At 39.8% G+C, this 19566-nt stretch overlaps 2 protein-coding genes across 2 annotated transcripts in view; one reads left to right on the forward strand and one right to left on the reverse strand.

The window, feature by feature from the left end:
- Nucleotides 1-3260, reverse strand: part of slc41a2a (solute carrier family 41 member 2a) — a 29368-nt gene extending 26108 nt beyond the window's left edge. Inside the window, exons 1-3 of the mRNA XM_004570804.5 lie at nucleotides 3125-3260; nucleotides 1863-2281; nucleotides 1666-1773 (exon numbers count right to left, since the gene is read on the reverse strand). Of these exons, the coding sequence (XP_004570861.2) occupies nucleotides 1666-1773; nucleotides 1863-2213 (459 nt within the window). The 5' untranslated portion in view covers nucleotides 2214-2281; nucleotides 3125-3260. The remainder of the gene's footprint in view (nucleotides 1-1665; nucleotides 1774-1862; nucleotides 2282-3124) is intronic.
- A 67-nt stretch (nucleotides 3261-3327) lies between these two features.
- washc4 (WASH complex subunit 4) lies at nucleotides 3328-19252 on the forward strand. The gene is made up of 33 exons (XM_004570803.5): nucleotides 3328-3510; nucleotides 4330-4469; nucleotides 4571-4624; nucleotides 4731-4796; nucleotides 4995-5040; nucleotides 5151-5218; nucleotides 5303-5385; nucleotides 5667-5709; nucleotides 5796-5899; nucleotides 7632-7752; nucleotides 7845-7968; nucleotides 8064-8191; nucleotides 8310-8470; nucleotides 8544-8670; nucleotides 9566-9691; nucleotides 9780-9887; nucleotides 11193-11339; nucleotides 11960-12039; nucleotides 13434-13539; nucleotides 14028-14144; nucleotides 14227-14395; nucleotides 14945-15099; nucleotides 15185-15259; nucleotides 15339-15443; nucleotides 15536-15670; nucleotides 15823-15931; nucleotides 16018-16084; nucleotides 16237-16323; nucleotides 17376-17523; nucleotides 17619-17715; nucleotides 17825-18021; nucleotides 18118-18214; nucleotides 18352-19252. The coding sequence occupies exons 1-33, from the start codon at nucleotides 3450-3452 to the stop codon at nucleotides 18405-18407; spliced, it is 3507 nt and encodes a 1168-aa protein (XP_004570860.2). The 5' UTR covers nucleotides 3328-3449; the 3' UTR covers nucleotides 18408-19252.
- The last annotated feature ends 314 nt before the right edge of the window (nucleotides 19253-19566 follow it).

A 19566-nucleotide genomic window follows, 5' to 3' on the forward strand; every position in this document is an offset into this window, starting at 1 on the left:
TAACTCTTCGACCAGTTGGGACTTAGGAGACATTTCAAATGGTTAGTGAAAGAGAAGACGAGGTTTACGAAACATTACATGTGCATCATTAGAATGCACGAGCCATGACGGTTCAATCACAGGTAAGAATTGATGACGCATGAAGCAGAGATGCGGGTGTGGAGAAGTGGCAATGCCTAAAAACACCTGGAACTTTGTAATATAAAAGGGACAATATATTAAAAAAACAGAGTGGTCTTAGGCTCAAAAAATGTTTTTGTACATATTTAGTATAGTTCATATTTAAAGCTGATGTTGTGTTACATTTGTTCATGTTGAATATCAGTTTCCACTTAACTATAAATCTGAAAAAACTGAGTCTATTTTGTGTTTTTTCCCACTTTAAACTGTTCCATTGTCATAACAATACAATAATGTAAAATGACTGTCAGATATTGAAAGCGGAGGTTATTCTGAAAAGTGCAAAAGCATTCGCTTATAGTATGATTTCTGACCCTTTTACAGCCAAAATTACCAAATAAGTCCAGGCTGCCTGTATGTATATTAAGGTATACATAGCAAGAAAAGGAAGCAGTTTACTATCAATTATTTACTATCTATTATAAAACACTACTCTTAAGCAGTGGTGTTTCAAAGACATCATTATGTTCTGACTTTATTGAGTTGCATTTTGGTAAAACCTATATGGATTTGGTAAAGTGATCAGAATAGGATTCCCTTAACTGGCAGTAATGTGTTTGAAAGTTCTACTGTGTGAAAAAAGATCTTGACTTTCTTTATTTATAACTTCATTATTTAAGTTTATTTCTGTTCATACTTTTAACTGTTGAAAATTATTCTGATAATTTAATCACCAAAACCAATCTCTGTGTGTGTGTGTGTGTGTGTGTGTGTGTGTGTGTGTGTGTGTGTGTGTGTGTGTGTGTGTGTGTGTGTGTGTGTGTGTGTGTGTTTGCATTATGCACTCGCTCCAGGGCACCGAAACACAGGGTAATGAATATCTTGGACTAATGCCCCCATATCCTCTGGCTTTTCAGCCCAAAAAAGAAAGACATGTAGCCATGTGTTGTTGCTATGGCCCCTTCTGCAGATAGAACAAAAGACAATACTTGATCCTGGCACGATGGCATTTCCCTTTGCCACCAGTTGACACTGATACTTGTGTCTCATGAACTAGCAAACATGTCTAGTCTGGTAGGGTCGTGCATGGGTTGAGGGGGTGGGGGTTTTAAATATCTACTACTGTAATATTAGTAACAGAAAGGGGAAAAAATGTGATTCTTGTGATTTGAAAAATGAATGTGCTCCAGTGTTACAGTGCAGATTGTGGATGTTAGGGAAAATGTTGCAAATAAATTTGGTAACAATTGAAACTGGTATTTTCTAAAAACAATGTGCAGTCAAATAAACATTTTTGGAGTATTGTTGGAATTTATTTGTCTCAGTATGATCCACATGTATGATAAAAAAAAAGGGGGGGGGGGGGGGAATTATAATTGAGAATTTGGCTGTTGTCAGTATACCCTTCCATTGTATCATTTTTTTTTACTAATCTTTAACTTTTTAAATCATAACTTTATTTAATAGAATGAATAGTGGTTGTCTTTATGTTTTTAAACTCAAGCTTGTAGTTTTTCAGTAAAATATGTAAAATTACACACTCACAGCAGTCGAGAGTCTTGAAGCCAGAGTCATTTCCAAGTTTCCCTTCATGCCTAAAACAGCTGGGACCAGAATTAAGATCTCTGTGATTTCTTGGAACACCTCCCAGCTCTGCCCAAAAAACATATAAATAAAATACATATTGCAAAATATTTATGTAAAGAAAACAATTTTAAACATTGCAGTGTTCTGTTCCTGACCTGAGCAATATCGAGCAGTATCCCGGCAGAAACTGTTCCAAGCCCAGCCAACAGAAATGGCACCAGAATCTGCACAACCATGGAACAGATGGACTCTTCGGGTGCACCTGAGACATTTGCATCTTTTGGTTGAGGGGATCTGGTGAGCCGTGACCTGCCATAAAGCTGATTTGGGAGCAAAAAATCTGTCTCGGTGTACTCCTCTGGCTCATAATAGATATTTTCATTAGAAGTAAAATGCTGTGAGTTTCCAGAGAACTGGGATAAAGATGTGTTGGATCTGTTTTGTTGGCTTGGGGAAACAGAATCACTGTGGGTCAGTTTTGTATCCTGTGACTCTTGGACAACCATGGTGCAAACTTTGGTTCAGCGATATGTTGCTCCAGCTGCTCCTACGCCAATGATTAGAAAAAGTTGATCTAAATAGGAAATAGAAAAACTTGTGTCATTGCCAAGTGTGCAACTTTCATATAGAGATAGAGAGAGGGTTTCTTGTACAAGCCTGTTTCAGAATCATCTGATTGCAAGGATTGCTTGAATTATCATTCTTCATGCCCGTTTCACATCAGTATCACTGAGGCTGCATTGTCTTGCAGAGACAGTGCTCTTTATTTGAAATTCCTTAGACATGACCAGGTACTAAACCACTGAGGTTGGCAGTTTATAAGATGGGAAATGGACAAAATGTGTTACTTTTTAGCTACTTTTTATCACAAGCTAAAATAAAAAATTACAGACTATGTCAGAATCGAATTCGTCCTTTTTTTTGTTTTGTTTTTTTATTTTGTTATTCTTCTTTTCAGTTGGGAATGTTAATATAACAAAAATACAGTATCTTATAATCACAAGACATCCAACATATAATAACAAAGATATACTTTTATTAAGATAAGAGTTTAAGCAGGTTCTAATTAACAAACCCTTAAATGATCAAAAACATACAAATATCTAACAGTACTAATCCAAATATAAATAATTTTGTTCTTAGTTTTTACGGTTATCAATGCGGACTCTTGTATTGCTGAACCCACCAGATACACTTAAAAAAGTGTATCCGGTTTGAAGATTAACATCAAATTGGTTAAGGACAGAAAAAAGGACTCCGTTGAGAATTTTGCACTGCTTACTTTTTCCTGGTGTTTCGCCATCTCTCCAGTACCTCTGATAACAAACTCCCTTGATAATGAAACATTTCTTGTTTTAATCTAAGACACTCCAGTCTCTTTTTTTCCAAGTTAAAAAACAATGAAAATGTGCCTTACCCTTTTCTTACACCATAAGTGAACAACAGGAGGGCATCTCTTCTGGCACACTGCTGCTGAGCGTGACTCTTCCTTGTGGTTTCTGTTAATGTCTGAATGGTGTGTTCAATCTCCAGTGTGGCAATATTCTAACAACCCATCACCACACACACCTATCTGTCTGTCTATCCTGAGTGTCAACTCATCTAGTGTTCCTTCCTCAGAGACTCAGTTTCCCATGAGCATTAGCGGCCTTTCGGAGAATCATGAGATCCATCATGGGATCGTGTAGTACTACTTTTTAGCAGCGCTGTGTTTTGGGTTTTCGCTTATTCATTCTAGCACCATGGCGGTGGAAATCATCTCACCCGACTGGGAGTTTGACCGTTTTGACGATGGTTCACAAAGTAAGTGCTCAATTGAGCCCTGACATGCAAAGAAAGACTGTGGCAGGCTAAAGTTTACTACTTTAGCATCAACCGCTAGCTCAAGTTGCTAGCTCAAGTTGCTAGCTCGATGCGTTGCAGCTGGGCTTCGTATTAGTGAAAGAAACTGCACACTGCTGTTTAATTCCCAAAATGTATGTTTAGTAAATGCCATCAAAATAAAAGTAAGTATTTACTACCCCCGGAATAATTTAAACTGAAGGAGTAAATTAGTGGAATTAATAGCTAGCTGTAGCTGGCGAACGTAAATCGACGCAGTTTGTCACGTACAGCTGATCGATCTGACAGCTGGTTTTGACTGTGTAGTTAACGCCGTACTCTTTCGCTTACTCACATTTAATTTACTTGTTTGTTTTTTTTCTTTAATGTTATGTTTAGGGCGAGAAAACTGCCCAGTGCTTTCCTGTGTTTATCTCCTTGTGACTTTCCTTCTCAGGCTCTCAAAATATTTATTTACGACAACCTGAACGAACGACCTATATGTGCCGTTACTCAACTACATTTATTGGAAAATGTAGTTTGGTAACACCTTGTAACCAGGCATAGTGTAGATTTACGCATTTTAGGTTAAATTTAGAATCTATTGGGCATCTGAATCATGCTTTAAGTTTTAAATGACAGTTACAAGTGTCTCTTTCTTTAATGAAAATCTAGTAGTGCAAGAGCAGCATTGTTGCTTATAAAATGTTGTAAACTTGTAAAGGAAGGGCAGAAAATCAACCCATATTTTTTTTCTGGTTAGTAAAAGTCAGTAACGTTGTCAAACCTTCCTCCCAACAGAGATACACACAGAGGTTCAACTGAAGAACTACAGGAAGTTTCTGGAGGAGTACACCTCTCAGCTGAAGGGTATTGAAGAGGCTCTGGATGAGTCCATTGGAGATGTATGGGACTTTACTCTGGACCCCATCGCCCTTAAGGTAAAACCCCCAAATATACTGGCTTGGTTGAAAAGACTGACATTGCTTTTACACAGTTATAACTTGCGTAATTTCCTTCCTTATACTTTATGCCCTTTCAGCTTCTTCCCTATGAGCAGTCATCCTTATTAGAATTAATTAAAACTGACAATAAGGTAAGTAAAGACAAACAAATTAGTCATTTTTCATTTTCATATCCACAGAGTTGTTCTTTTTTAAAAAAACAAAACAAAAAACAAATGTCACTTTGGTTGTGTGCAGGTCCTGAACAAAGTTATCACAGTTTATGCTGCTCTCTGTAGTGAAGTTAAGAAGCTTAAATATGAGGTAAGTGTGGTCAAACAGCTCAGTTACTTTGTGCATGGCTTATGATTATGTCATGTTTATATCGGCATGTCTGCATACTCTTGACTAAGGTGGAAGTAAAGCTACTGTTACTTTCAGCAATTTTAGTAGCTCTTTTTTTTTTTTTTAACTTTGTTTTCTTTAAGATATTAATTTAGCCTCGTTTTGTTGCTTTTCAAGGCAGAAACCAAATTCTACAATGGCCTATTGTACTATGGAGAAGGAGGTAATCTGTCAACTTTTACTGTTTCATGTTGTTTTTGTTCTAGGTTTGCCCTCTGTGATACACAGTGCTTATTAAGATTAAAAAAAGGCATGTGTGAATTTCTCTTACAGTGTCTGAAACCAGTGTTGTTGAGGGGGAGTCCCAGATTCAGATGGGCAGATTCATCTCATTCCTACAGGTGGGTAGTAACTGATTTCTGCCATAACCTTATTTACTGATGTCTGGAAGACAGAAATATTTATTTTCCTTTGTCCTTTCATAGGAGCTGTCCTGCTTTGTATCCAGATGTTATGAAGTGGTGGTCAGTATTGTGCATCAGCTGGCAGCACTCTACAACAGCAACAAGTATGAACCATGAATACATGACCATAATGTTACAGTCATTGCACTATTTTTGCAGGATTGCAGAGAGAGGTTGTGTGCACTTTATATTTAATGAAAGTCCTCAGCTACTCTGCAATGACAGTCTCATTGTATCCAACCTACCTCATATTAGATAAGTGGTTGTGAATGGCCTGACTTGGGTATTTGCTATAGCGAATGAAGCATGAGCTGGTTCCCAGGCTGTATTTTGCTCTGTCATGGTCAAACAGAATGTACTAAACTATCTTTCTTCTAAATTACAGGGGTGCAACAAAAATCATAGAATCCTCTGGTGTCCATTTCCAGGTAGGGTTCAAATTTTGTGAGACCTTTAGTATTTGCAGATGTTACTCAGTCATTTATACCATGTCTGCCCTGCTTTTCCTTTGCAGATAGTATACGAACACCTGGGAGAGTTGTTGGTGGTGCTGCTCACACTTGATGAGATTATGGAAAATCACAACACACTAAAAGACCACTGGAAGATGTATAAAAGGTAATTACCCAGTAAGCTATGATGGCATGTGACATACAGTGTAAAAGATGCAATGAAGCAGTTCCACATCTCTAACCAGAAATCACCACATTCGGACAGGAAAGGGTATAGAATGCTATAAAAGCACATTTCTCTTGTGGTTTTTTTTGTTTGTTTTTATTTTAGTCTAAAAATAGGTAAACGAGTTAAGTTTCTGTAAAAACAAAAAACAGTTTGCATACATGATGCTGAGGAGCAGGCAGGACTCGCCAAACACAACAACCTCCATTCATGTATGTTGAGGTTTCTGTCCTTACCTTCACTCTAGAATGATCGCTGTTTTCCTCGTGTCACACAAGTGTCTCATTGCATAGTCATAGTTTATAAGCTACAGTTTAATGATCACTTGACCTGTTAAATAGTACACTGTAGACATGTGTTTTCATAAATATGAAGAGAATGTGACCTGTAATTATGAAAGTAAAGCAAAATATATCTGCCACAATACAGAACTGCATCCCAGTCTTTTGTTCACATAAGTACTGGGGTTTGATTTATCATTTGTAGGTTTTTCTTCCACACACTCACACAATCACACGTACATATATGTGCACTTACACTCAGTGGTAAATATATGCATCTGGTTTTGTTCCCTGCTTGGGTCGTGGAATCTATATATTCAGTTACAGACATGTAACAGACATGTAACAGAATATGGGGCAAATCTTATACTGGCCCCAAGATTTCTGGAGTTTGTTTTTTGCAAAGTGGCCTTCATATAGGCCAGCCCCTTAAGTGAAAACATATGTTAAAATCTACATACTTGTTGGAGTTAGCCGATGTTTTTCTTCCTTTTTCATGCGAGGAGTTCCCACGTATGTGTGGGAACACCTCGCACTAGATCTGAAAAGCATCTCTGTAGTCTTCCTCTTTTCCTCTGACCTGGTAACGCCATATTCAGCATTCTTTGTCCAGTGTAGTCATCTGCACGTCCAAACCGTCTCAGCCTTTTCACTTTGTCTTTACACTGCTCAACCTGAGCTGATATACTATACTTTTGATATACTCATTTCTAATCCTCCCCATTGTTAGAGTCAAATTGTTGAATGGCTGTAGCTCAGGTGGTAGAGCGGGTCACCTACTCACCGCAAGGTCGGTGGTTTGATCCCAGGCTCCTCCAGTCTACATGCCAAATATCCTTGGGCAAGATACTAACCCCATGTTTGCCTACTGGTGGTGGTCAGAGGGCCCGGTGGCGGCAGTGTCTGGCAGCCTCACCTCTGTCAGTGCTGCCCCAGGGCAGCTATGGCTACAGTGTAGCTTGCCATCACCAATGGGTGAATGACTGATTGTAGTGTAAAGCGCTTTGGGGTCCTTAGGAGCGCTTTACTTAGGGACTAAGTAAATTTGTTTAAGTAAATTTTATTTCTGTCACAGAAATAAAAGGCTGCAGAGGAAGCTGGTTCTTCGAAGTGTTCTGACACCGACGGCAGAAGGGCTGTTCTGAGATCCTTCCCTTGCTAGCATGTGAAAAACTGGTTGAGCTGTTCGTCTTGCTTCGTTAACAGGAATATGTTTCTGAAACAGCAGGGCCTGTGGAAGTGCAGACCCAACACCCATCCTGGTCACTCTCACTGAAAAACCCAAGCTCTACCTCTGTCTATGCCACCATCTCCAAACCATACATTATAGAAGGTCTCACGAGCATCTTGCAATCCTTCCTGTTCACTCTTGCTGTTTATCCCTTACACAGGTTACTGAAATCTGTGCACCATAACCCTGGGAAATTTTCCATTCCTGAAGACAAGCTGAAACCTTTTGAGAAGCTCTTGCTCAAGCTGGAGGGGCAACTGCTGGATGGCATGATACTCCAGGTGACTTTCCCTTAATTTATTATTATATTGGTGTTAAGTAGAGGTTTTTGGGAAGATAATATGATGAACATTATTCGTATGATCTGCAACAGGCCTGTGTCGAACAAAGATTTGATGATCCTGGGGAGGGAGTAGCAGTTTCCAAAAACAGTGCCTTTGCTGAGGAGTTTGCCTTCAACATTCGCACCATATTTGCAAGTGTTGAATCCAAAATTGGTCAGTTGTTTCTTCTTCCACAATAGACTAGTTTCCTTTAAGTTGTTCTTCAGAGCCGGACTTATTTCTGGTTATGTTTCTTTTCTCTTTTTCAGGTGAACCTTCAGAAATTGACCAGAGAGACAAATATGCTGGTGTCTGTGGTCTCTTTGTGCTTCACTTTCACATTTTCAGGAGTGTTGACAAAAAGCTTTACAAGGCGCTGCTCGATGTCTGTAAAAAGGTGGATTTCTGTTCTTGGACTTTTTATTACTTGTTCAGTGGGAGTCCCTGCTCATTGTTTTCTTTGATCTGGCCTGAGAACTAAAAGTCTGCTCTTGTGTGTCAACATCTTCACTTAGGTTCCAGCAGTCACTCTGGTTGCAAACATCATCTGGTTTCCCGACACTTTCCTCACCAATAAGGTCCCTGCTGCAGCTAAACTGATGGATAGGAAGAGTCTACAGGCCATCAAAGCACAGAGAGACACATACCTGCAACAAAGAGCGCAGACATTAACAAAGTGAGTAAAGCTGAATGTCAGCCACATTTATTAAATATAAAGTGAAGTATCTAAACATATTGTTTGTGTTCAGGGACATTCAGTCCTACTATCTGTTTGTTACTTCTTGGATGATGAAGATGGAGTCCATCTTGTACAAAGAACAAAAAAGTGAGAAGTTGCAAGAGGACCTTAACAGCAGGTGTAATGTGTTTGTACAGGTGAGTAGTGTGTTGGGTTTATCTAGGCACAAACCCCGCTGGAACACAAGACACTCAACTGCATGACAAGACAAGACAAGACAAGAAGGCGCTCTCCGTGTTTAGTGGCTTGCGAGGGAAGTCAGCCAAAGTTGAGGAAAAGATTCCTTCACCCGAACTCAGCCAACTTCGACTGATTCCTTCGCTACAGCTCTTTTTATTGTCAGCGAGCAATCATTCATGAATATGCAATTACAAATACATGTGACATTCTTAAGCAGGCATATCTGAAGTGTGTGTGTGTGTGTGTGTGTGTGTGTGTGTGTGTAACCACTATAAATTGACATATGGCCTTTCAATGAACTTAAACTGTGTGTATGAGGTATGCAGGAAAGCAGAAGTAAGCGTCTCGCTAAATGATAGGAACAGGAACTTGCAACAGGTCATGTCTCAGACGAACATTTAAAGGTGGGAAGTCTTGCACTCTTAAGAAACAGAACAATCTAGTTCCTAAAGCTATAATGGAAATTATAACATCGAGGCTGCTTCCTCTCATCTCATGGTACACGAGTGCACACAGAATCTTATCAGACCTAATAAGGATATGATTTTTATCAGCATACAGATGATTATATATTTCTAAGCATAAATGATTGTGTTCCTAAGCACAAATGACAATATAAAAAATATCAATTCCAACAAATGACTTTTTATTTTGTATAATCTCTGAATGCATGAATGATTTTTTTCTTCTTTTTTTTTTTACATTGAGTATCTTCTCACCGCAGAAGTAACTTTATTGATTTGTCGTCTTCAGTTAGATAAATCTACTTCCTGTTTCATTTCATAAAGTTGTGTGGAGCTTTACATTCATGTTTGACCCGTTATTTAGCAAAGTGTTGTGTTTCATTTATAGGGTATACTGTATGCTTACACCGTCAGTACCATTATCAAGACGACCATGAACATGTACGTGTCGATGCAGCGGCCCATGACCAAGACATCGGTCAAAGCTCTCTGTCGACTAGTTGAGTTACTCAAGGTGTGTGTGTGTGTTTGAGTGTTGCCCCTCTGTTTAAATACCTGTTGCATTGAGAAAAATAATGAATGTCATGTGACTCTCCTCTCAGGCTGTGGAGCACACGTTTCACAGACGCTCTATGGTTGTTGCTGACTCCGTTTCTCACATCACTCAGCAGCTGCAGGCGCTGGCGCTCAGTGCCATCAGCATTGCCAAGGTAAACGAAACAAGCAATAAATCCTGTCAATGTTGCCTTAAGGCAACTGTTGTTGTAATTTGGCACTATATAAATAAAATTTATGAGTTGAATTGATGATTTGACCATTTCCACTACGTTTTCTGTCAAGGTTGCTCAGAGTTGAATTTCATAAACGTTTTTTTTAGAGATGAAGCTTGAGCAAAGAAGAACCCTGTCAGGGGTAGACATTTGTTCAAACACAAGTAAGAGAAATAAGACACTGCAGACCGACTCAGAGAGTATTAGAATACGTGCGCACGGGTGAATGTCTCTGGGAAGACACACACACAGAGTGCAGGCTCGGTTGCTTTATTTATAGTGAAAGTAAGTTTACATAGTACTTCCTCTTTTAACAGAAAGGGGAGAGGTCGGGCATTATCTCAGCTTATCTGACCTTGCACACATACACTGAAAATAACAGTGCAGAAGTATATCATGCTTATCTGACATCACACACACAAGGAATGCATTATGTTCTCTTTAACAATAAGCTTGGTTATGTGAAAATATATGAACACACAAAATATAAGGCACACTTGATTATATTGTATTATAGAGATTTGGTTATATTGTATAATGTAGAAAATCTCTTGACAAACCCCTTAGATTTCAGTACAGATGTGGGTTGCTGTCTTTAAAATGGTTATGATGGAACATTTCTAGTTTATTCTTTATTTGGGTTTAGGTGCTTAAAATTTCCATTGTAGAAGTTTTATGTAGCTTCATCTCTAGGTTGAATGACAGGCGTGCAAATATGACCTGATATAGCCTGCTTAACTTTGTTATCTGGTGACTGTTAGGGCATAGAAGGAGGAAACTCCCAGAAAGACCAGTGCCAGGTGCTTCCTGCAACATAGGGTGTAGGAGTTTGCTTCCTGCCCAGGTATTGCACAGCAACAGCATGGTGGGGGGGAGACAAGAAACTGCGGAAAGAAGTTCTTACAGGGTGTGTGTGTGTGTGTGTGTGTGTGTGTGATATTATAAAAGGGTTGCTGCAACGTCTTAAGGGCAGAGCTCTCATGACTGTATAACTGTGAATGCAGAAATAAAAGGCTTCCCTACAGCTGATCGCATTGCAAACTTTATTAACAGAAAATTCCATGACATGGTAAAACTGACATTAGTGCAGATGTGCTCTTTGAATGCGTTTTCTGAATGGTGTACCATTATTGTAGGGTCTACCTTACAGTATAAAGAGCCTTGAGGCAACTGTTGTTGTGATTTTGTGCTGTATAAATAACATTGAATTGAAGCATTTAATAAAAATGTCTTCTCTCCCTCAAGAAAAGGGTGATCTCTGATAAGAAGTACAGTGAGCAGCGGTTGGATGTGCTGTCCTCTTTGGTGCTGGCAGAAAATGCTTTGAGTGGTCCCAGCACAAAGGAGCGACGCCTTGTGGTGTCTCTGGCTCTCTGCGTCGGCACTCAGCTGGTAAGTCAGGAGGAGACTTCATTTTATACACAAACCGTCAATAGAAAATTGTACTTAGTAGTCAGTATAATCTTTTAATAATATAAGTTTACATATGGTAGTGATAGGATGTGCGATCCTTAATAGTCTGCAAAAGCTTTGCGTGCATTCCAGAGTGCTCTGGCATTCACACCCACATCCTAGGAGCGTGGGAAAGGTCGTACCTTGTCTTATTGTTTTACGGTAGGATTAACGTAGCTATGTCGGTTTTAGTCTAAGTGCCTTTTTTACATATAGATGAACTATTGGATTTTCCAGACCAGCAGGTTTAAGGGAAGTCGTTTATGGGGTCACACTCTGACACACACACACGCACACACATACATATACACCTCCACATTCCAATGTAAGGAACAAACACCCACTGATGTATAAATAAAGACCAGGGCAGTCTCTCAGTGCGAGTCTTTGAGCCTCACTCTTGTGTGTGAGCTCTGGTGGCTGCCCTTGCTAGCAAGAAAACTGTGTTTCTCCTCTCTGATTCTCAGCTGAAGATGTGTTTTAGAATACATCTCTTGACAGAAACAATTTTTCCTTCGTATTTTCTTTTCTTCTTCATTGTCATCTTAATTTTATTCCAGAAAACTTTCAAGGATGAGGAGCTTCTTCCGCTGCAGCTTGTACTGAAGAAGCTGGATCTGATTAGTGAGCTAAGTGAAAGGTGAGACCTTTTCCCTCTTTTGTCATGCGCCACAGTGCAGGACACTGTTTGGGGGATGGATGGAACCAGCCTTAAGTTGAAATGACACTGTGGAGATCAGGGAAATTATTTTGCTGCTATTGTTAATGGTCATCGTCATTACCATTGCATTAATAATATAATCTACAGCATTGATATTGCATTCAGATGTTTAAACAGTGTGTGTCTTTCAGAAAGACTAAGTTGCAGGCTGACAGGAAATTGCAGGTTTGCAGAGTGTGCCTTTTGCAGAAGTGAAACTAAAAGCAGAGTCTAAGTGCAGGTTATTCTGAGGATTACATGTGAGGATGAGCCTCTGTTCTGGTGAAAGGTCAGAAGTGCAACGGGTGAGATGAGAGAGCATTTAAGGACGAGACACACATACAGTTAGTGGGATCATTTATAGGTGAGAGGTTAGTCATGTTTGTTTGCAACTGCGAAATTGTCTCTGCAAAAGAGGAACAGTTTCTTGCAGGATGTGGGTCTGGTGTTCCAGACGAGAAGTGAAAGTCAAAAGGTTGACAGGAAACATCTGCCATGAAGATAGAGACAACGTTCCTTTTTAAACTGTGTTAAAAGTCACTGTGGTCTGGGAACCTATGCATATATTGTATCTGATGACGCATGAGGGGGCGTCATTAAATTCAAACCCTGATGGTATAAAATATCTGCTTATGCTTTGATTAGTCGGAGATCAGCGCTGTCTGCGAACGGAGCTGGTCCCCCCACGCGTGTATTTCATTAAAATCAATTGTTTGACCAAGCTCTTCTGGACCATGGTTGTTTGTACTCTCCTTCCTCAATTTTGAACCTTAACAACACACAATTGTAAACTCATAACAATAAAAAAAGAAGAACTAGAGCAGGTTGACAAAGTGGGGGGGAAAAAAATGACGATCAAAAAAATCAAAGCAGCCTTTTATAATTAGAAGTGGTTGGAATAAACCACTCTAGTGGTCTACTCTATTCACTACAGCATACTTCGTGCCAGTGTGTGTGTCTAGTGCTTTGCTGAAAACAGTGCAAGTGTCTACACACAGCAGGACATACTTATAGAGGTCCAGTACCACGTGTCGGAAGGACAGAAGAATCCAAAATGCACCATTTAGAACTCTCATGTGTCTCATGCCACTAATCTAAAGCCAACAAACACATCCATTCAGACACTGATCCAAATGTTCAGCACAAGCACATGCTGGCAGGTGACTCACTGATTATTTGTTGAAGCTCACAGCCATCTGGCATCTCGGTGAAGTTTCCATTAGATGGTGTGGAAATATTTGGCGCAGATGGGACTGATTCAGTCTCATCTTTCACCTACCTTAAGATTATCCCTGCATGCTAAAATATTCAACAAAGTGTTCTTTGTTCCTCAGGGTCAAGCTTCAGTGTGACTGCAGTTTCCTGTACTGGCACCGAGCTGTGTTTCCCATCTATCTAGATGATGTATATGACAACGCCGTAGACGCAGCACGAATACATGTAAGCAGACAGACCTGTGATGAACATGACACAGTGAAACTCTGAAACATTGTGGTGTAACTCAAAAACAGTTGAGGAAATCTCTAGAAAATGTACAAAGACACTTTACAAGTCCTTGGCCCTCAACTACAGCAACATCTGCTTTCATTGCACCTTTATAAGGGCTGTTTATCACACAGGACTGAGTGCAGTGTTCACTGGGTCAGATTGACCCTGGCAAAACACATTATTCTTTCCCCGCTAATTTCTTAACTCACACTTGTTGAGTAGAGTACACACATACCAGCAGAAAGTAAGAGGTGTAACCATACACAAGATAGAAATGTATGAGTAATAGGTTACATATTGCTTCACATCATATTCACTACACAATACTTCGTGCTAGTGTGTGTGTATTTTTTGTCTTTATTTTAGTGAGGTTTTGAGTGTTATCTCATTTTTGGCTATTCTGCTGTTCTGTCCATCTGCACGGTGATTGGCGTGAGCAGTACATGTTCAGTGCACTAAGGGACAGTGTGCTGTCTATGATGCACTCCAAACACATGGAGTCATGTGACCAGCTGCTGGAGAGCTACGACAAGGAGATCATGGACGTGTTCAAGGAGGTGAGAGCGTGCTCTGAACAGGCTTCTTTCGTGGCTATTTTAAGGCTTTTATTTGTTAAGATTCTTTCTTCCTGTGTTGTAGCACCTGCTCGACAAGCTGTGTAAGGAGATTGAGAAGGACCTGCGTCTCTCTGTTCACACGCACCTGAAGCTTGATGACAGGAACCCTTTTAAAGTTGGCATGAAGGATCTGGCCCACTTCTTCTCCCTCAAGCCCATTCGATTCTTCAATCGTTTCATTCATATCAAAGGTGCAAAAGAACTTTTCATACGTCTGTGCCCTCAAACCATGTTTACTCCTGTTTTTTGCTTTTAGTTTTAGCCATGGGAAACGCTTAATGTTTTTTTGTGGGTGGGGACACTTTAAAGAATATATTTTTAGTCACCTGTATGGTTATTTGTGAAGACATCTGTTATTTTTCTAAAGTCATTTGAATTTTTAAAAAGTGTCCTATCATTTTTATTCTTTTCATTATTTTTTTAATGTAAGGTGTGCGTTTGATTTGCACTCTCAAATTTTTAATAGTACAGTGACTTCTTATGCACCAACAACATGAACTAAACTCTTGTCTTGTGCCATTCTGTGCTGTGGCACACACACGTTTTTTGCATTGCAGAAAAGCACAATACAAACATCCCTTTTTGCTCTCTGAAGGTTGCTGCTATTGCTTTCTGGTGACTTAGTCCCAAGTTATAGTAAATATAAAAAGGTCCTCCATAAGTGATTTGTTCTTTGCATGAATGTTTCTTTAACAGTAAACCATTTACTGCAATACTGTAAGGTTTTTAATGTGCTACAGCCTATGTGACGCACTACCTGGATAAAACGTTCTACAACCTGACGACTGTCGCTCTGCATGACTGGGCCACCTACAGTGAGATGAGAAACCTTGCTACACAGCGCTATGGACTCACAATGACAGAGGCTCATCTGCCCAGCCAGACGCTAGAGCAGGTCTGTTTGGTTACACCTCCTCCCTCATGAGCAGAGGTGGAGATTTACATAGACAAATTAACTAAATCCTCCTTGTTCTCACCAGGGTTTGGATGTTTTGGAGATCATGAGGAACATTCATGTTTTTGTCTCACGATACCTTTATAACCTCAACAACCAGGTCAGAGTCCATACGGATTTTTCTCCCATTGAATCGCAAAGTGTTGCTGCCTCTGCAGTTATAATTGTTTTTGTGACAGATCTTCATTGAGAAGGCAAGCAACAACAAGCACTTGAACACCATCAACATCCGTCACATCGCCAACTCCATCCGAACACACGGTACAGGAATCATGAACACCACTGTGAGTTTCCAGCAGAAAACAACAGCATGTGTTTTGACATTCTCATATGTGAATGTAAGGCCTGTTTTATATTTCCTCTATTCTTCCGTCAGGTGAATTTCACCTACCAGTTTCTGCAAAAGAAGTTTTACATCTTCAGTCAGTTTATGTACGACGAACACATCAAGTCCAGACTCATCAAAGACATACGTTTCTTCAGAGAAACAAAGGACCAGTCTGATCAGAAGGTGCAGTCTTCTCTGTCTTTCCATTTTCAGTCATTTTAAGTGAACAGAAGTTTGGCAGAGGGGGAAGACCCTGGAGCCAGGGAGTAAAAGTAGAGCTGTCATTGCTCGGGCTAAGCTGTCACAGTACCATATGTCTTGTCTTGTTGTTACAGTATCCGTTTGAGCGAGCAGAGAAGTTTAACCGTGGCATCAGGAAACTGGGCATCACTCCTGATGGACAGAGCTACCTGGACCAGTTTAGACAGCTGATCAGCCAGATCGGTGAGGATGCTTTTATTGGTTTCTGGTATTAAACATTAAACTGCAGTTGCATGCAAAGACAACACAATTTCACACTGTTCTTTCAGGTAACGCCATGGGCTATGTACGTATGATCCGTTCTGGAGGCCTTCATTGTTGCAGCAGCGCAATCAGGTATAATAAAAGGAATTTGAGTGAAAGTTTATATGGCTTCAGTTAGAAGGAATTACTGATATATTGTGTAAACGTGAGGTTAAATGTGATTTTACATCAGAAACATTTTTATCTTGCTATTGGAAACATTTTCTTTTTCATTATTGCTTCAGATTTGTCCCAGATCTGGAGGATATAGTCAACTTTGAGGAGCTGGTGAAAGAAGAGGGACTGTCAGAGGAGACCCAAAAGGCTGCTGGGTGAGTTATCTGTAAAAAGTCAGTCAGTCGCTTCTTGTGTGTCACTGTTTGCTGAGCAGGCCCTTTATTTTGGAAGGACGGTGCATCAATGAATTTTAAGTCATATGTCAGCTTCAGAGTGTAATCCAACAATCCTGCACCTAGCAGTTAGTGTTGTGTGCATTGCTGTTATTGTACCAGCAGGGGGCACCAAAGATAGGAAAAAGATAACTGAAGTGCTTCCCACATTGTTTTCAGTTTATCATTTAAATTCTAAAAGAAAAGGGAAAGGTTTGATGTTGATAAATTACAACTCTAAATTATAGCAAAAGAGTATGATTGTTGGAGTGATATTTTATGATTGTCAATTGTACTTAGAAACATATAATCGATTGCATAGTGATACAATGTCTGATCCTTAGTAGTCTGCAAAGAGTCTGTGTGCGTTTCAGAGTGCTCTGGCGTACCACACACATCCTAAGGTCATGAGAGAGGTCGTACCTTCTCTTTCTGAGACATAGTATGGGAGGACACCTACTCTGTATCTGTTTGAGTACAAGGGCCCTTTGTTTAGGTGGACCGCTGGACTCCTGGCGCCAGCTTTGGGGAGTCGTTCTTGGGGTCATATTTTAAACCCCCCCACACACACACACACACACACACACACACACACACACACACACACACAGACTGGTACTCTTTGTTCACATGCATGCCTGTTTAAGATGTCATATGTTAATGAAACCATGCAATGATGATTTGTAATGATGGAAAAAATGTAAAGGAAATAAATCACATCACATCCCGGCCAAACACCGGAGTGATCTCTGCCGATGGCCACCGCCGTATTGCAATGTTACATAAAAGTTATATGTAACATTGTTATATATAATCACAATTGAATTGAAATGAACACATACTGTATTTTTCCCATATAGTTTCATATATTATCTACTGTGGGGGTAATAAATTCAAGTTTCACCCTGCACTTTTCCAAAATATGTATTCCTTCAATGTAATTCCTTCTTTGCTGTCATTTATTTGCTTTCTATTATGATTATTATGCTTCACAGCATCCTGGACTCTGTTTTGGGAGATCTGACCAGCAACTCTGCCGAGGGGACGGAGTACTTCAAGATGCTGGTGGCCGTGTTTGCGCCTGAGTTTCGCAGTGCAAAGAACATGCACCTGAGGAACTTCTACATGATTGTACCACCGCTGGTCAGTGCTGATGCTGTTTTGCTACATGTCATGTTCTCTTCACTTGAAATCAGTTTGTACTTACTTACATTTATTGCAACAAATCTCACTCCTAGACGGTGAATTTTGTGGAGCACTCCATCAGCTGCAAAGAGAAACTCAACAAGAAAAACAAATCTGGAGCTGCTTTTACAGACGACGGCTTTGCAATGGGTGAGCAGACAAACCTGATAATACACACGGACATCCTTAATCCTTTCTTCTGTACTGGCCTTGGACGTACTCTCCTCTTTTTCTGTCCCCTCTCTGCCTCCTCTCTCAGGTGTGGCGTACATTCTGAAGCTACTGGACCAGTATCTAGAGTTTGACTCTTTGCACTGGTTCCAGTCTGTCAGAGACAAGTACAAGAAAGAGATGAATGCAGTGGTGAAAGAGCAGAGCGTTCAGTCTGCCAACCAGGATGAAAAGTTGCTGCAAACCATGAATCTCACCCAGAAGAGGCTGGACGTGTACCTCCAGGTACATTTTGGTTTCAAGAAGTTTAACTGCTGGTTGGCGTGGTTGTGAGCCTGGCACTGAGATGTGTTTCTGAACTGTTTTCCCTTTTCATTTCAGGAGTTTGAGCTTCTCTACTTCTCTTTAAGCAGCGCCCGGATCTTCTTCAGAGCTGACAAGACAGCAGCTGAGGAAACTCAGGAGAAGAAAGATAAAGGTTAGCAGTTTGTGGGGTTCTTAATAAAGTCCTTTAATTATGCAAAACCACTGGCACACTCCCACCGTCATGTATGCTTTTTGTAGATAATTTTTCAAGAGATGGAAAGATTAAAGTTGTCATTTTATTTCCAACAGAAAATGCTGCAAGTTCTGCAGATAGTTCCACCCCCGCTGACCCTGCCTCGAAGTGAGCCTCGCTGTCAGATCACTGTCACGTACTGAAGAGGAGAGCTCAGCAGCAGGCTGCGTTCGTGTGTCCATTTCAGGGATTTAAAATAACTGGAAGATGTTGAAAACGGTAGAAAGACAATGACTTTAAAACGCTTTGTGTTCTGTCACAGCACGGTCGTCTTCATTAGACAAAGAATGTGTACTTAAAGTGCTAATCAGGATATCACCCCTGCATCTAATAACTCACTTTGTATTAGTAGCATTTACAAATGCAGCAGCGTTTTAAAAAGATGAGCCGGCTTAACAAATCTAATGTAAAAGTGTATCTTTTGATATTTTTACTCAGTCTGGATGAACGTATTTTTACTACTGCACTGTCAGTCATGAACTAGTTTGGATCTTTGTTTCAATTAACTGGTGTGTTGCCTATTTGTTGGTGTCCACTGTACTTATTGTGATTCTTTATGGCCTTCAATGGAAACTTTGAAATGAAGTCTCTTGTGAATGTTTTCAATGTATAATTTCACATTTGTGTGCCATAACGGTGTACCATTTCTTGGTCCACTTTATACATTGTATGAATTAGGGCATGTATGTGCCTTTCTAAACTGTGGATACTTGTTTTGATAACATAATTTGGAAATAATTCATCCGATGCAAAAGATACAGCGCTAAAATTAAATTATTTTATACTGCTGCTCTGAAGGTGTATCATTACATTTGTTTTCCAGTTTTGTATCTTAAGCATGTGGTACATGTGTAATTACATTCCATGTATTAACTAAAGGAATAAAAAATAAACTTTGCATTTTCAGCAGAATTTAATGGCTCATTTCAGAGTCTGTATTAAAAGGTGTGAAAAGTCGAGTGTCTGCTGTGGATGATTTCTCTAAACTGTCTTACAAATTTGAATTTAATTTTCTCTGTTGCACTGCACAGTATTAACAAATCAGAGGCCAATTTTAGTAAGATACTCAATAAACAAGACACGGTTCAGGAAAGCCTTTTTCTGCTTTAATACAAAGAAATTAAGATTTTAAATTCAGAAAATACAAGATTGGTCTGTTTTTTTTTTTCCTCATGTCTTTTTTCCGTTTGCTATGAAATGCTGCTGTCCACCACTGTTCAATCAGCTTAAAATGAAATGCATCCTTTTGGTTGTGTTTGAGTCGAAATTCA

The sequence above is a fragment of the Maylandia zebra genome, linkage group LG7, assembly GCF_041146795.1.
Source record: "Maylandia zebra isolate NMK-2024a linkage group LG7, Mzebra_GT3a, whole genome shotgun sequence".
Lineage (NCBI taxonomy): Eukaryota > Metazoa > Chordata > Actinopteri > Cichliformes > Cichlidae > Maylandia > Maylandia zebra.